At 37.9% G+C, this 15,338-nt stretch overlaps 1 protein-coding gene across 1 annotated transcript in view; it reads left to right on the top strand.

Annotated features, from left to right (window-relative positions):
- Positions 1 to 15,338, top strand: part of LOC145769531 (pleckstrin homology domain-containing family D member 1-like) — a 162,581-nt gene that overhangs the window by 44,660 nt on the left and 102,583 nt on the right. The window contains exon 3 of the mRNA XM_082581181.1: positions 3,773 to 3,862. Coding sequence (XP_082437307.1) covers positions 3,773 to 3,862 — 90 coding nt within the window. The remainder of the gene's footprint in view (positions 1 to 3,772; positions 3,863 to 15,338) is intronic.

Genomic DNA, 15,338 nt, shown 5'->3' with positions numbered 1-15,338 from the left:
ACAAATTTTCAAGACCGGCTTAGTTGCTCAAATGGTCAAAAATTATCCAAAACTTAATAGACAATCGATGAGTTATCATTATCAAATTAGTTCATTTAGAAAGGCAACAGGAAAAAAATCTCTGTACGATGCTAAAAGAGCTTACCAGGCATTGTCCTAGTTGGAAAACCTATCTATTCTCGAAAACTCCAGCTGATAAAGATCCTCTTAGTTTGCCCGGTAAACTCTGCTGTTTGTGAGAGGTCGTTTTCCAATCTTCGTAGATTGAAAACCTGGCTGAGAAATACTTTAGGACAGGAAAGGTTGAATGCTAGCATTGTTTGCAACATTCACCAAACTATTCTTAATGTCATCAGCATAAATGACATTGCAAATGAGTTTTCAATACACACTATCGTAAAACGCAATATGTTCGCTTGTAACAAGTTCTTGTGATGTGTTTGAAAGTTATTATTTTGTCATAAATTTGCAGATGTTCTTCTGTAGCTTCGATTGTTTTCAGTCTCCTGACTAGTGACTTTGTCCTATAGTGCACTAAGTGTAGTGATTCTAGTGAAGGAGAAGACAAGAAGAAAAGTATAACTTCTGATTTTTTTGGAAAAACTAAGTATTCATTGGAAGGTCATAAGTTCAAATCCAGCTGGAGGTACCGATTTTTCTTTGCTTGTTTCTTAATCTTGCAGCAGTCATTCACAAGAGCACTGGTAGCACTTTTATCTCCATGATTTCTTGTCTGTATATTATTATGCTGTTCGCAGCTAATTTGCCGAAGTCTGGTAATTGTTTAATAATCTTAATACCGGTACCACTAAAATTGTGTATAAAAATATGCATCCCCCAATGTTTAAAATCGTTTAAAATTTGATAAAATGTTGATTTATCCCCCCCCCCCCCCAATCCTCAACTAGCTTTGGCACCACGGCACCACTGCTTAAACGAGCACCCTCGTCGACTGGAATCAGACACCCATTCATGCCAGCCGCTCAAATTATGCTTAACAAAGCTGACAAACAAGATATCTTTGCTGCTAATTGGGCGGACAATAAATGAAATTCTGAATTTCTGAAAAGAACCACCAGACTCCACTCATGTGAGATGAAAGAACCTCCAAATCCCCGATCCCGACACCCGTCCCACCGGCTTGACACTACCAAGACAGGCGTTGGTGCGCCTCGACCGTTTCTGTACGAGCGTAGGGCTTTTTCGCTCAACCATGCACCAATGGGGAATCGCCTCTTCTCCTTTTGTGAGTGTTGTGCTGAGGAATAGACCGCAGACCACATCATCAACGACTGCAAAACCTTCAGCCCGCCTAATCGAGTGGAACGTCTGCGTGTTTTGAATGATGAAAGACTAGCTACTCTCTAGCAGCCTTCCAGTGTAGTCCAAGAAAATCATGAATCTGGGGTGGTAAAATGATAGACCCTCGCCACCAGATGCTCATACGACGAACCGACCCAATAACGGCTATTCCAGGATTTCATGCAACAAACGGACTAGAGTGGGTGGGTAACAGCTAACTGGATCATTATTAAACACACCCACACTGCCCAAACACTACATAGGTGAGATAATTTCAACAGCCCTAGATGCCTATACTGCAAATCAAGCGTTTGAAATGTCGATCACCTGGTCAAGGATTTCCCAGCCACTAACATCAGTGGTGGATATGAAGCAGTAGTCTGCAGTCTGCATGTATGTGGCAACATTTTTATACAGTGGTTGAAGCGCCAAAGACACCGCGTATGAGATGTGCACTCTATACGACTGCAGGGCGTAGGTCTACAATTTTTTTTAGACAAAATATAGTAGTGAGCAACAATGGCAATTTTGCTGCAAGTGTAGTAGAGTGATTTTTACTGATTTTCATATTGAACGAAGTTTTGTTCATATCGATACGTTGTTAAAATTTAAACTTAAAAGAATTCAATTCCCGCTGAAGAAAGCAGGCGAATTTCAGCGACATATCATGCAACGCATGATTGTTTGGCTTTGCCCGTGGAAGGACTTCTTTTAGGGATTTTCTTTGCCTACCTTGCTCTTCATGATGAGATGATGAGCTTAACGCATCAAGAGTGTTCCCCTCGAGACAATCAGCACTTTTGTTAACGCAGCAAGGTTGTTCATCATAGCAACTATCTATTTGGTCTTGTTATTTTTAAATTCTTTTTTTACTCATAGGCTACATTTTTTTTAAAATTACTTTTCTTTTTTTTCTCTTCGTTTTCTTGTACAATTTTTTAAAATTTTGCTGAGATATTATAGTTTAAACTGATTGTCCTGCTTTGGTATCATGCACGTTATATGTGTTGCGTTTTGTCGTTTCTACCTTTTTCTAGGTCTCTGCTTTGTTTGGCATATTTTTTTTTCGTTGTGATGGTCAGAAATAAAAACAAACTGAACCTGAAGTGAGCTGATGGTACAAATTCATTGCTTTTATTTTTTCTTAAAATTGTTTTTTGGAACCAATTTCGTATAGGCTAGTTTTCCGACCAGTCTTGATTTGTCTCGGATGCAATGCTTGCGCTTCATTGTGAGTGAATCAATTTGCATTTTTATAATTTTTTGTGTTGCGGCTTTTTTAATACTAGACTTGCGGTATGCGGCTTAAGCATGAAGCCGGTCTGTCCACTCCAATAGTTCGAGTTCATAGCCCTATCTAAGTTTTTCCACCAATTCAGCACATACTAAATTTGCCTTGCAACAACCCTTCGTCAAGGCATACTATCGAGCTTTGCCAGTGCCGATTTAAAACGTCTCTTCAATAAATGCAACACTCCCATGCCTTCCAGTGCTGCGGTGTGGAGACTTTTCTCCGTTGATAAAGACGTGCTAAAGCCAAAGCGAGATGGACTCTGAGACTAGCATTTTGAAATGCTCGTGTTTTTGAATGAAGAGCAACAATCAATTTGCACAACGACGTTGAAATGGCAGTATAAACGAATAATATCGTTCGCTAGGTCATTTTGATGTCACAAAGTACTTCCTGTGTCAAATTAAGACAAAATTAGCCGGAGAATTAGCAGTAGCGCGCGCTACTTTAGCCCCAGTAGCGGATAGCACAGTACCTTCAATGTCCACCTCTGCTGATTTGTTTTGCTTAAAATCATTTTTTTTTTTCAGTTCAGTTCCAAATGATTTATTGAGCGGACGCCTCTTATTGCCTAGGTTGTATTTAAAATACCATCATTATTTGAACAAGTTGTTTGCAAGTAAAGAAATCTCTTGTGGTTCAACCAGAAGGTAGTTTACCTTGGTCGTCTTCAGTAAAGAAGAGATGTTTTCCAGAAGACGTTGCCGTATCTCTCATACCAAGAGTAGTGGTTGAGCTGTTGCTGGAGTTACCACTAAGTCGGATAGTTCCCTCAACTGCTACTTAGGCTACCCGACAAATACAATAGCCAAAGTGATTTCAAGGAAAATTTTGCGGAAACTTTAAACTTCTTTATGTGGCTTCGTATCTGGTGGCAACCGTGTAACAGAAACTAGCGCGACATTGTAATTTCAGTTGTAATTGCGGAGAAATCATTTAACTTGCTTAATAATATCAGTTGAAAACTGGGACCCCTTTCTACTTCTGTTAAAATGTTGCGTATAAAGTGAACTTTTTAATTGTTTTAGAAAAACAGATATCAACTCCATTATATGCCTCCTTTTAGTAAATTCTTGTGTTGTCATCATTGGTTACAACGACGTTTGTCACCTATGGCAATGGCTGGAGACGACAAGAGAGGTTTTGCATTGGTTAAAAATTATTTTTTGGTACTTTCAGGGCATCATATCCTTGGGTTATTGCACCGTAGAAGAAGTCTCTATTCAAGGTGTAAACTACGGTATATCCGTTACCGACCAAGACGGAAATGTAAGACCTATTTGTGTTGTTTGCAATTTATAGGCTTTTATTAGACCAGATTCGATGTTCTTAGTCTTAACTAAGGCAATTTTTATTTTTACTGCATGAGTTTTAATGATCTGATAAAATTATTTGGACTATTTTAGAGAATAGTCTTTGACAATCCATCAACATTGGCTCACTTCTCTGCAAACTCTTATTTACGTCTGGACAACTTTAAAAATTGCCATGTGGTTATTTATCATGGGAGATATTACGCTCCGTTCCTTCATGGCAATACTTTAATTATTATTTAATTGTTTACTAAATCTAAGTGATTAAACAATGTTTTTACTTAAGAACAGGGGACCAACTAAGGCCTCTAGGAAGGTGTCAACATATAAGTTAGGTAGTATAATCAAAACTATCAATCATATTGTAAGGCTAGAAAGGCGTCATTGAAAGTTATTCAAATGCACTATCCAGCCACTCTATCCTAGTGGGTTGGTTACAACGTGCACAAGTGGAAGTTAAAAATTTGTTGGCGCCAGGTGTTTTGTCCTATTTGGTGAAAAATATTACATGAAAACTATTTTTTTAATATTCATGTTTAAAAGTTGCTCAAACCCCTTTATTTTTCCTGCAGGAGGTCAAATTGCCCCAACGTCCATATCTCATAAACCACAAATGCTAGAAGCTTCATTTAAGCATCACAGATGCTGATTGCATGGTTTTCTAATATCCAACTTTAGCACAGTACTCCACATCATGTAGCTTTAGCTAATCTAAATTTTAAGTTACATCAATTTCAGTTACTATTTTTTTAAAACCTCTATACAGCCTGTTTCACCGTTACTTGAGATCATCAGAAAGTCTTTACTCAAGCAGAAGACTTTATAAAGTAGAAACTAAATTTGATGTAATTTGCTCTGCTTGGCATTGAGCACTTTTTGTAGTATAGATAACATTTATTGTTTAAATTTCAAGTTTGGTAAGAAGTTTGCATTTTCCAGCAAAATGAAGGAAAATACTGATACTATGGAAAATTGATAATAGTAGATACTATGATAAGGATATTGTATTCACAACATATTGCTTCTTCTTCTTCGTTTGAACCTTCTTCGCCACTCCAAGGGTCGAGGGGCTCTGCCTTTTACCACCCTTGGGCAGTGGCGGCGACGCGGTCTAGATGTTTGGGCAGGTGTCGAGCAGCCATTCAATTGATTTGTCATCCAGTTCACGCAGACCACGCACACCATTTGGCGCATGGTAGATGGCGCAATTACAAATGGTGTGGTCTACGGTTTGTTCCTCCTTGCCACACTCACAAATCGCGGATGGAGCCATCCCCCATTTGTGCATGTTCGAGCGGAATAGTCCGACGCCAGTACGCAGGCGGCTGAGCCGCACCCAGGCCTTCCTTGGCAAATGCATTCCGGCTGGGTGGTTGCTGGCGTCGGAGATGAAACTTTGGAGTCTTGAGGAGTTCTTCTTCCACTCCGAGCTCCACCGGTGGTCCGCCCAGGCAGCCGCACCGATGGACCGGTCCTCAGCAGTTTTCATCAGGAGTTGTGCGGCACGCACAAATGGGTGTCTCGATTTCAGTCGCTGAGGTTTCTCGTTCACAGACTCATAGAGACTTGAGTTTTTGTTTGCTTCAACATATTGCTGATATCAACATAAATCCATTGCACTAATAGCTAAGGTTTAAACAATTACCAACAAAATAAGGTTTAAACAATCACCAACAATTTGATTGCTTTGAAAGTGAAACACGAATAATAATATTTGTTTCCAAGAAGTATCCAGAATTGTGGCAATGTTTTTTAGTATCTGCACTGCAAAATAGAATAACAACAAGCATAATTCAATCAGACATTTTTTTATGGAGATTAAGTTTCCTTGCGCTTACATCTTCGATGAATGAATTGTTTATTCAAAAGCTTTCATGAGGATCTTCATGTTCAGTACAATCACGGTTAAAATTGTAAGCTAACTTTTTTAAGTGTTGACTTACAATGCTCACTAGCCTATCTGTTTTAACTTTACCTGTAATCGTAACTCTTCCACCACCACTTTTCACCGCAAGTCGACTTCATATGACTGCTCATCCACATAACCATTGGAACTGGTAAATTCAATCCTCAGCACTTTCCATTGGGCTGTTGTTTAACACTGCATATCTGCAACCTGTTCGTGCTTCTGTTTGTTTTCGTTATATTTTTCGCTGTTTGTGTTTTTGGCGGTTTTGTGGAATTAGGGACAAAATTTATCTAGCAACCCTAAATAAATCACATATTAAAAGCATGACAAAACAATCAATAACGGATAAAATTTGTGTTATTAAAAGGTTTATCTTTGTTATTTTGCTGCATCAACGAAGACGAGATATAACAGTTTCACTGCAGTGAATCCCCCGAGCGTAAAATAAGTTTTACAGGGAATAATGATTCTGCAATGGCTATGAAATTAGCTCGTCAAAGAATAAGACCTATTGCGGATCGGCAGTGGTCCGCGAACCTGCGGTTGGGAACCACTACTTTAGTGCCTTAGGGCCTAAAGGAATAAAATTCATGGCTCTTGGACAAATGCACCATGCCAGGTGGATGAGCAAATTGATTTACAGCATGAAAATTTTAGTTTTTCGAAGACAAATGCAACTCCCACAGAGAGAAAAAAGGTATTATAAAAATAAGAATATTTGCAGTACGAATTTGTCTCAAAGGTGAGATAGTGGCACCATTATTAGCAGCCTATGCTCCTTACTATGATTTTATTTTCATAAAATCGTTTGTAAATTACAAGAAAATCAATGAACAAGGTTTCCAAAGCTACTTTAACAAAGCTGTCAACTCACATGTACTTTTTGTATGAAGAGGTATTCGGTCTGGCGTGTTTTAATTGGAGCATGCCATGCCATGCAAAATGTCAAATGATTCAGTAATTAAAAATTAAAGCAGAAGACAATCCACCAAAAAAGTAGAAATTAATTTGGAATCAATCAATGACTATAAGCTAACAGATTTTGTAATATCAAATGCAAAAGTTTTTTCCCTAAAAATTGGACCTTTCTATGAGCTTTCCCGAAAGCATGAAAAGATGATGGCAATTTTCAAACAGCTTTATCAATTGTAGAAGAGTTAACATGATTTACGATCATGCCAAGCGTAGTGTAGCACTCATTCAAGAACACTGTAGATTAATGACAGAAGATGAGAAATTACTCCAATACCTTCTACAAGTTATACAGCAGCATAGGAAAGTTCTGCCTGGCAGCAAGTCAAGGCGAACAGTTTCAATGATACTCGTTTTGTTGCATGTTGTTTCTTTTTAGATTACCAACCATCATTCTAAAGATTTGAGAAAGCTACAACAGGGAGTAATATGCCGCGAAACTCTAGTCGTGTTATGGGCAGCTCGAACAAGCAATGTCTATGTCAGCCCATTAGAATCTAAGCTCACCAACTTACACTGCAACACCAACAGTAACCATTGTTGTTTGGTTGTGGATAGTTGGTACCCTTCAGCCAACTCTTATGACCCCAGGGGTGTGTAACACGCTATAGCTACTATCCAAGTGAAGCCTGTCGTATGTTTGCATGTTACAATACAGTAGTTGTTTATTGTTATTTCACAAACTTAAACACGTTTGTTGCATAAAAATAGTAACCAGTTACTTCAATGCAAATTGATATAACGAACTGTAGAAGTTTGGCGTTATAATAGTACGTTGGGAGAATGTCTTTCCCACTGGCATGAAACAGTAGATAGGATTGACGTATTGCGTCGCTAAAGGAATGCGGTTTCGAGACCTTCAACAAGACAGAGATTTCTATTAGTTTATTGGGACAGAAAGTTGCAAGATCACAAGGTCAAGGTTACAAGGTCACAAGCAGTTGAAGGAATGTGTTTGGTCCGGCACCAATGAGATCTTTAGGCCCCAAATCAAGACATGTATAAGAAAAAGGTACTGTATCCAAAGAATACGCTGTGATTTTTTCATATTTCCGAACCCCTTGAAAAGGATCCGGCTCGTAAAATTATCCCGAGTACGGGTCCAAAAGTACCCCCTGGGCTGGACCTCCCTGTCAACGCTACTGGTCACAAGGAAAAAGTCATAAGGTCGTTGTTAGAGCACAGATATACTTTAATCCTAAGTATAACGACTTGGAAAACAGGCAGTCAACTTCCATAAGTCAAGCAGGGCTTGAAGTGGTCCGTGCAAACAATAATCCGAATGAATAAAGTCGTAACAGTCATACAGCAAACAATAATTCAACTAATGCATCATATTCAAACAGAATACATCTTTACTGTACAATTAGCCAAGGGGTTTGAACTACCTCAAATGGTCAAGAACTATTTAACAGAACCTTTCTCAATTTATGATTAAGACTTAACATTAAACAGCTCATTTTACCAATGCAGTTAATAAAAACGCAAGAAAATCTTGTCTACAATACGTTGATGAGCAAATAAATGTTCACTTGGCTGAACCGTTATGCTGATATAGAAAGTACAAAGAAATTGTGTTATTTAGATGGTGAAAAATAACTACAAACAGTAGGCTATGCTTAAATTGAAGCAAGTAAGCGGATAACGATCGTTCTCTAGCATTGATATTTAATAAGATGCTGCAAAAGTTTGGACAAATTACCAGGCTACACCTCCGTAAAATCACAGACAGGCACATGCCATTTAAACGTTGAATCAACATTAGGGCGCGCTAAGCGATGTTTAAATGGACATTCACAGACACCAATTGTATCTCAGCCCTCACGACAATAGAAGTTGTTTTTTAAGGGAGCTGAATTTTAAATATTATAGTATTTCTGAAACAAGGAAAATACAACCCTGACGCCCTTTCATGAGTCAAGTCTTTGTAAACCCAACTTCTAATCTGAAAATTGACAGAAATCCACTTATTAAATTTACAGTATTTCTCTGGCGAGAATAAAAATTGCTAAAAATGCAATTGTTTTTGTACGATCCGATAGACCACCAATTTTGTGGAAAGCGATATTTAATAATAATATTTATTTGCATCAGACAAAGCTGTCCATATCCAAACACAACGAAATACTACACAAACTGCAAATGCACAAATAACGAACAACAACAACGCAATAACAATGTAAAACAACGAAATAATACACAAACTGCAAATGCACAAAATCTCACTAAATAGGCTATCTACTGTTAACTTACAAGTTTGCTTTCTAATGTTACAAGTTTACAGACAATGGTACGGTAGTGTTACAAGTTAGAAGAACTGAAAGTAGTCAGAACGATAAAAACAATCAGATGACATGGCAGCCATCAAAACTAGATAACAGCATACATAGAATTATTATAATGAATACGGTAATTTGAAATACGATGACAATCAGACCTCATCAGGGAGGCAACTATAGAGTTAGACGATACTTCGCATCTTCCAACAAAAGAAAAAACATATTTACGAAGTAATGCATCAAATGTTATGATGTTGCACAAGACTTGATGTTCACGTACACTATAGTGTTTAGGCAAATTGTGTATGATTCTAAATGCATTATTGAAGGCAACACGCAGGCGATTAATGTCACGTTGATGATAATTTTCCCACAGATGACATGCATACATTGGAGTACAATACGAACGGAATAGAGCATTTTTAATATCACTGGAGCACTTGTAAAATTTTGATTTTAATTTGTTTGCAGAACAGTACATCGATCGCACTTGTCGATTTATATCCTTGTCGTCACACATTGCCGTGTCAAGAAAAACACCCAAATATTTGACACTGTCTACGGATTTGATCTCACTTCCATTGAGCCGTACAATTGGATTCAAATTTAACTTTAAGTGATTGGTTTGGAAGTACATAGCAAATGACTTATTGCAGTTAAAAATGACATCATTAGAAAGCGCATAATTTTCACACACATTCAAGATACTCTGCAGACCATGAACACTTGGAGAGATACAACAAATATCATCAGCAAACATGAGATGATTGACAAGTGTATTACCTATGTAATTTTAGGTCAACTCAAACTTTATGTCAGTAAAAGCAACGTAATGATATATTAACACAAAGACACAGTTTGCGTTTAAAGGGTTTTGTAGAAACAACACGCATCGCTTGGATGACTGATATTTGACATGATATTCAACGCAATTATAAGATTAACACTAACACTGTAGGTATTGCAAATACAATTAGTTTGCTAAAAAGTACAGTTTTTTTTTATTTAACTTTAAATCTAGATTAGCTAGAGCTATATCACGTATTAAAGTTGGATATGAAATCATACATTCTGCATCTTTTCATACTGAAACGAAGCTTTTAGCATTTGTGGTTCATGAGACATCATGTTGGCGCCATTTGGCCTCCTGCAGAAAAATGAGGGGGCTTGAGCTACCCCTAACCAGAAATGTTTTTCAAACTTCTAGTGCATGTGATATATTTTTTTCACCAGATGAAACACTTTAAACACCTGGCACCAACAATATTAAAGGCATACAAAATGAAATTTTCAAACGGGAATTAAGCATTAAAATGCGTAAACTGAACTTTCAAGAACACATTTTAAAAAAATTACCGAAAAACAAATGTTTTCAACGGCACTGGCGAGGCCCAACGTCCAATGTTTCATTTATTTTTAATTTTTTCAAAATGACCAAAAAGTGGAAACAATGATCGAGAATACGTCACTATCGACAGCAATAACAAAAGCCACATTACCACATCAGATCTGATGTTTTGAGCAAACTGTGTGATGTTTTGATGTTGAAATCTGATGTTTTGATGTACATACATACATAGCCTACTACAGTTAAATCGCCTGCAGTCAGGCCTGGATTCAGGGGAGGCAGAGGGTGCAGGTGCCCCGGGCCCCCCGGCTTTTGAAGGGTCCCCTTACGTGGAAAAATACGATATTGCGTTATTTTTTTCCTTTCAGCCTTTAAAGTTTCTGCAAAATGGTGTGCAGTGCTGAATTAATGCTACTGTAGACGTAGAGGTGGCTTTTTGCGCCGTAGGCGCGAAAAATTTTTTTGCACGAAGGTCGGGGGCCCCCCGATCTAAAAGTGCCTCGGGCCCCCCATCAGCTAAATCCGGCCCTGCCCGCAGTAACAACTATTGCTAGATAAGCGGATTGCTAGTCTATAGTGACGTAGACTGTACAGTCGCACGCTTTGCTGCTCACCCCCATTCCCGTTTTGAAATCTCTGACAAAAGCACGCGCGGAATGCTGATCAGACCGCAATGGGGTAAAATTTTATTGAAAATGGTTTTATGGTAGACACAAAGAACGTGTACAATCGCCAAGTCAGGTTTTTCCATTAGTATTCCTTTAAACAAGTGGCCAAAATGGCTAGAATAAGTTGATAGTTTGATTAATAGTTAATAAATATAGTTTTTGTGTAAATCTTTTGTGAGTTTGAGCTGCTTTTGTGTTATTGTTACTATACAAATAATGGAATAGATTTTGGCACTTGTGCTGGTAGTCTGAAACCTGTCTGAAACCTGTCTGCCAACACCGGTGACATGGAAAGATTTATCATTTTTAACATAATATCAGGAGTTTTGCAGTGATTTAAGATTTATTAATCACACTTTGACTATTTGGATTCTAAAAACTCTCATATTGAAGGCATGTAGGCCTAAAGTAAATTTAATTCAAGAGTGCTAGATCGAAATTGCATTGGCCTCCAGTCAGGTCTCCAATTCGCACGTTGGCAAAGCCTGTATGTAGATCGCTATGGGCCCAAGGTAGAGCGGGTGTAGATTAGTTATTGTTGCCGTAGCCAGGCCGCAGTAAACGTTGTTGTTCAATTCTAACAGTAGGAAGTGTAAAATAAGTGGGTGGGGTTGATTCACTGAGTATTATATGAATAAATTAATTTTTATGCCTATAATAGTAGTTTGTCTTTTTGTTTCATTTTCAATTTCTCTAGCTATTGCGTGTTTTCGCAAAAAGGCAACGCTACTTTGCTTAGCAATGAATATTTTGATGAAATCGCTCGCCTCTCTATAACTGTGCAAAACAAGTGCCCTCGTTTATTAGGCATTGTTAAAGCAATCAAAATTGTTTGGAGCAAGGCCTAGCGCTGTTCGATTAATTATTTCATTTTTGCGGTCTTCTATGTCCAGTGGCGGCTCGTGACTTTTGGCCATGGGGGTGCTGTTAAATATGACGTCATGAAGTGACAGGAACGGACGAGCGCCGAAGGCGCGAGCCTCCTAGGGGGTGTGGGGGCATACTCCCCCAGTAAATTTTGCAATTTTATATGCTCTAAAATGCCATTTCTGGTGTTTTCAGGACAAAAAATAAAAATTTTAAGCAGTTGAAAATGTGGATTTTTAGAACTTTGAAACAAAAAAATTGTTTTTTCTTAATACTTTAGCTGCCAGCGTTTTGAAAAAGTGAGAGGAGTTCTCCTCTTCCTCTTGTTGCCATGGTAATGAAAAAATAGGTTGCCAAAATATTGAAACGCACTTTGAAATTTCGGAGCAAATCGGTGTTGCAATTGATCGGCGAAATGACAATTGCATTTACAAGCGCCGCGCCAGTCAGCAAATCAGTTTTTTTTTTACATTGAATCAACTTGTTCAGACGTGAAGTCTATGCAAAGAAAAACGATAGGCCAATTGGTTGATTCAACGTATTCAGACATTGAATCAATGTAAATACGAACTGTTGGGCTAATTGGGTTCTTTGAACAAATGCAATGGCTTTAGTAAATGTTTCTCAATTAAAACCTGTACCTAGTCAGCAAAGTTCCCTTTTGTACATGATTTCAACGTCTGGCGATGTGAAATGATACAAAATGAAAAATTTGCAGGCCAAGTGCCAGGCTACCGTGCCGACGTTGCACTTGGCCTGTTGCACCTATAGGCTACCATGTTTGGTTTGCCTCTATATGAATATTATGACATACATTCAAAACTTTTGTTGACATCAAAAATTCTTTGACTGTTTTGAGTTACAGCATCTTTTTGTGAAAAAGGTTGTTTTGATATAAAGCAATTATTTTGAAGAGTCTGTTCAAACTACTAACTTACAGGCTGAAGGCACTCAAAAGCAAACAGTGGATGAGATATATTTCAAATATCATATTTTTATTATTCATTTGCTTCAGACAAAGCTGTCCATAACCAAAACAACAAAATAATACACAAAATGCAAATGCACAAAGGTCACAGAGAGTCACTTTGGATGCACTCGGTTTAAAAGCTCACTAAATAGGCTACCTACTGTTACAAACTTACATACAATGAGCGTTGGAAGAATTGAAAGTATTCAGAACGATAAAAACAATCAGATGACATCAGGCCTGATACAAAGCGATTTGAGGAATGAATGCAACGGAGTGAATGCAATGCATAAAATCATCAAATAACTTATTTAAAAAATGAACATATTATTACCATAAAAATGTAGGACTAGCAGTAAAAATTGCCTTTGAACATTGATTTTGTTGTGATTTGCAGTAAGCAACTACCCTGACAGCAAAATCTGCCATTTTTACATTGATTCAACATCTGCAGACGTTGAATCAATGTAAAAATGGTAGATTTTGCTGTCTGGGTAGTCATAAAACATTGAGAGCTATAAGCCTTATTGTTACTCAACGCAAAAAGAAAGTTTACTAGCTGGACGCATATTGGACATATGTGTCTAAATGCCACTTGTACTATGAGACAACTTTTCTTCCTCCTGATCAAGACATCTTTCCCAACAGCTTTTCCTCTGACTATTTATGTCAAATACAGTGATATCTTCTTCAGCTCTCTTCTTTTATTGCCGCATCTACATTTGAGTTTAAAATATACTATTGTCTTATTTCATTTTTAGGTAAAATTTTTCACAAAAGTTGCGGTACCGTACTTGTTTGCATAAATACGAGCAGTTTCCTTTACAGTACAGTAGGCTATGCTATTATCAGGTACGGTACCATGTAAAACATCGTAATCTTAATGTTAAGCAACAGAAAGCAAGGTTGTTGAAACTAACATTAAAATTGGGTGATCATTTATTTTTTCTCACCTCATATATTCCACTTGACTTTCACTTTCATATCCAAAATTACTTGTCTCTGCCAAAATACTTATATATGGTTTGACAAATCAATGTTGGACAACACATTTTATAGATTGGAAAGTTTCAAATTAACTTATTTACAACCTAATTCAATAACGCAAATCTGCAATTTATATATACCATTAAGGTTTGATCTGGCATTATGGATTTGATGTTTCATACAGTAGGCTATGCACTGCAGTTTAAAGATTCATAGCCTATTCACTGTTGGCATATACCGGTAGGTCAGTTTATTTTTCATCATTAACGTGTTTGGAATGAGAATGGTTGTGAAAGCTACAATATAGACCTAACATTAGGCCTACCATATTTTCATTGCCTAAAAAGAGGACACGTTTGGCCAGAAAGTAGAATTTTACGCTTGAAAAATCTTTTAGCCTACATGTGTTTAGATCATTACAGTATAGGCCTACGCAGTGAAAGTTATCAAAAAAAATAAGGAAACAGAATGACTGAACGTTTAACTGATGCTTCTCATTTCTAGTGCTTCCTTAAGACAACAAATATTTTATATTTTTTAAAAGTCAACAAAAAGTGAAAAAAAGACCTAACTTTTAGACAGTTTCAGTCAGACAGCAATGATCACAAAAATCTGCAAAATGTGACAAACCAGGCACGATCTCCAGGTCAAGCCTTAACTTTTTTCAACAAGGAATGGTCAGCCCTAACGAAGTTGTTGTACTGTATTTCCAGACGTTTAATATAAAATAAACAATAATGATAGTAGCAGCCAACCAAGTGAGAAAACCATTTACCTCTTGTTACTTACTGACTCAGTGTATAAAAACAACGCAATATATAGCAAGAAAGAAACGCAAAACAATCAACTAAGGAACGTGGTACAGAACGCTTAATTGATTACACGCGTTGGTGGTAATCAATTCCAGCGTCTGTACCAGAAAACGCTGAATGTTATTATGTAGTGAGGCAGGTCACAAGTTACATAAAATCAACGTAAATAAAATGACGACTATAATACCTCCCCCGATAATTTTTATACACAAAGAAAAATATGAACAAGACACCGAATTATACAATAAAACTCAAAGTCGGAAACGAGCCGGAAGTCTGCGACGACGGCTCGACCTTCGTGGGTTGTGTGGCCCGAATTCCGGTACAGGCGGTGTGTCGTCCGAATCCGTTCGAGCTGAGGTGGAGACAGGGGAGGAGTCGACTGTTGGTGCAGGAGTTTCTCCCGGCTCCTGGTCCTCCGATGATGCATAGCGAGGTTACAGTTGGTCCATATGGCGCCTCCATGTCGGACCATGTGGCAGCAGACGTACCAGGAAGATTCGGCTGCCCTGTCGCTTAATCACCTCGGTTGGAACCCAACGAGGATCCTGGCTCCGTCGTGTAGTGAATGATAGCGCGTAACAGGGATCTCCGGGTTTGAAATGTCGTTTTGTACTTTC

The sequence above is a fragment of the Aplidium turbinatum genome, chromosome 4, assembly GCF_918807975.1.
Source record: "Aplidium turbinatum chromosome 4, kaAplTurb1.1, whole genome shotgun sequence".
NCBI lineage: Eukaryota > Metazoa > Chordata > Ascidiacea > Aplousobranchia > Polyclinidae > Aplidium > Aplidium turbinatum.
The sequence above is the reverse complement of the archived record's forward strand: the minus strand, read 5'-3'. Positions and strand labels throughout refer to the sequence as shown.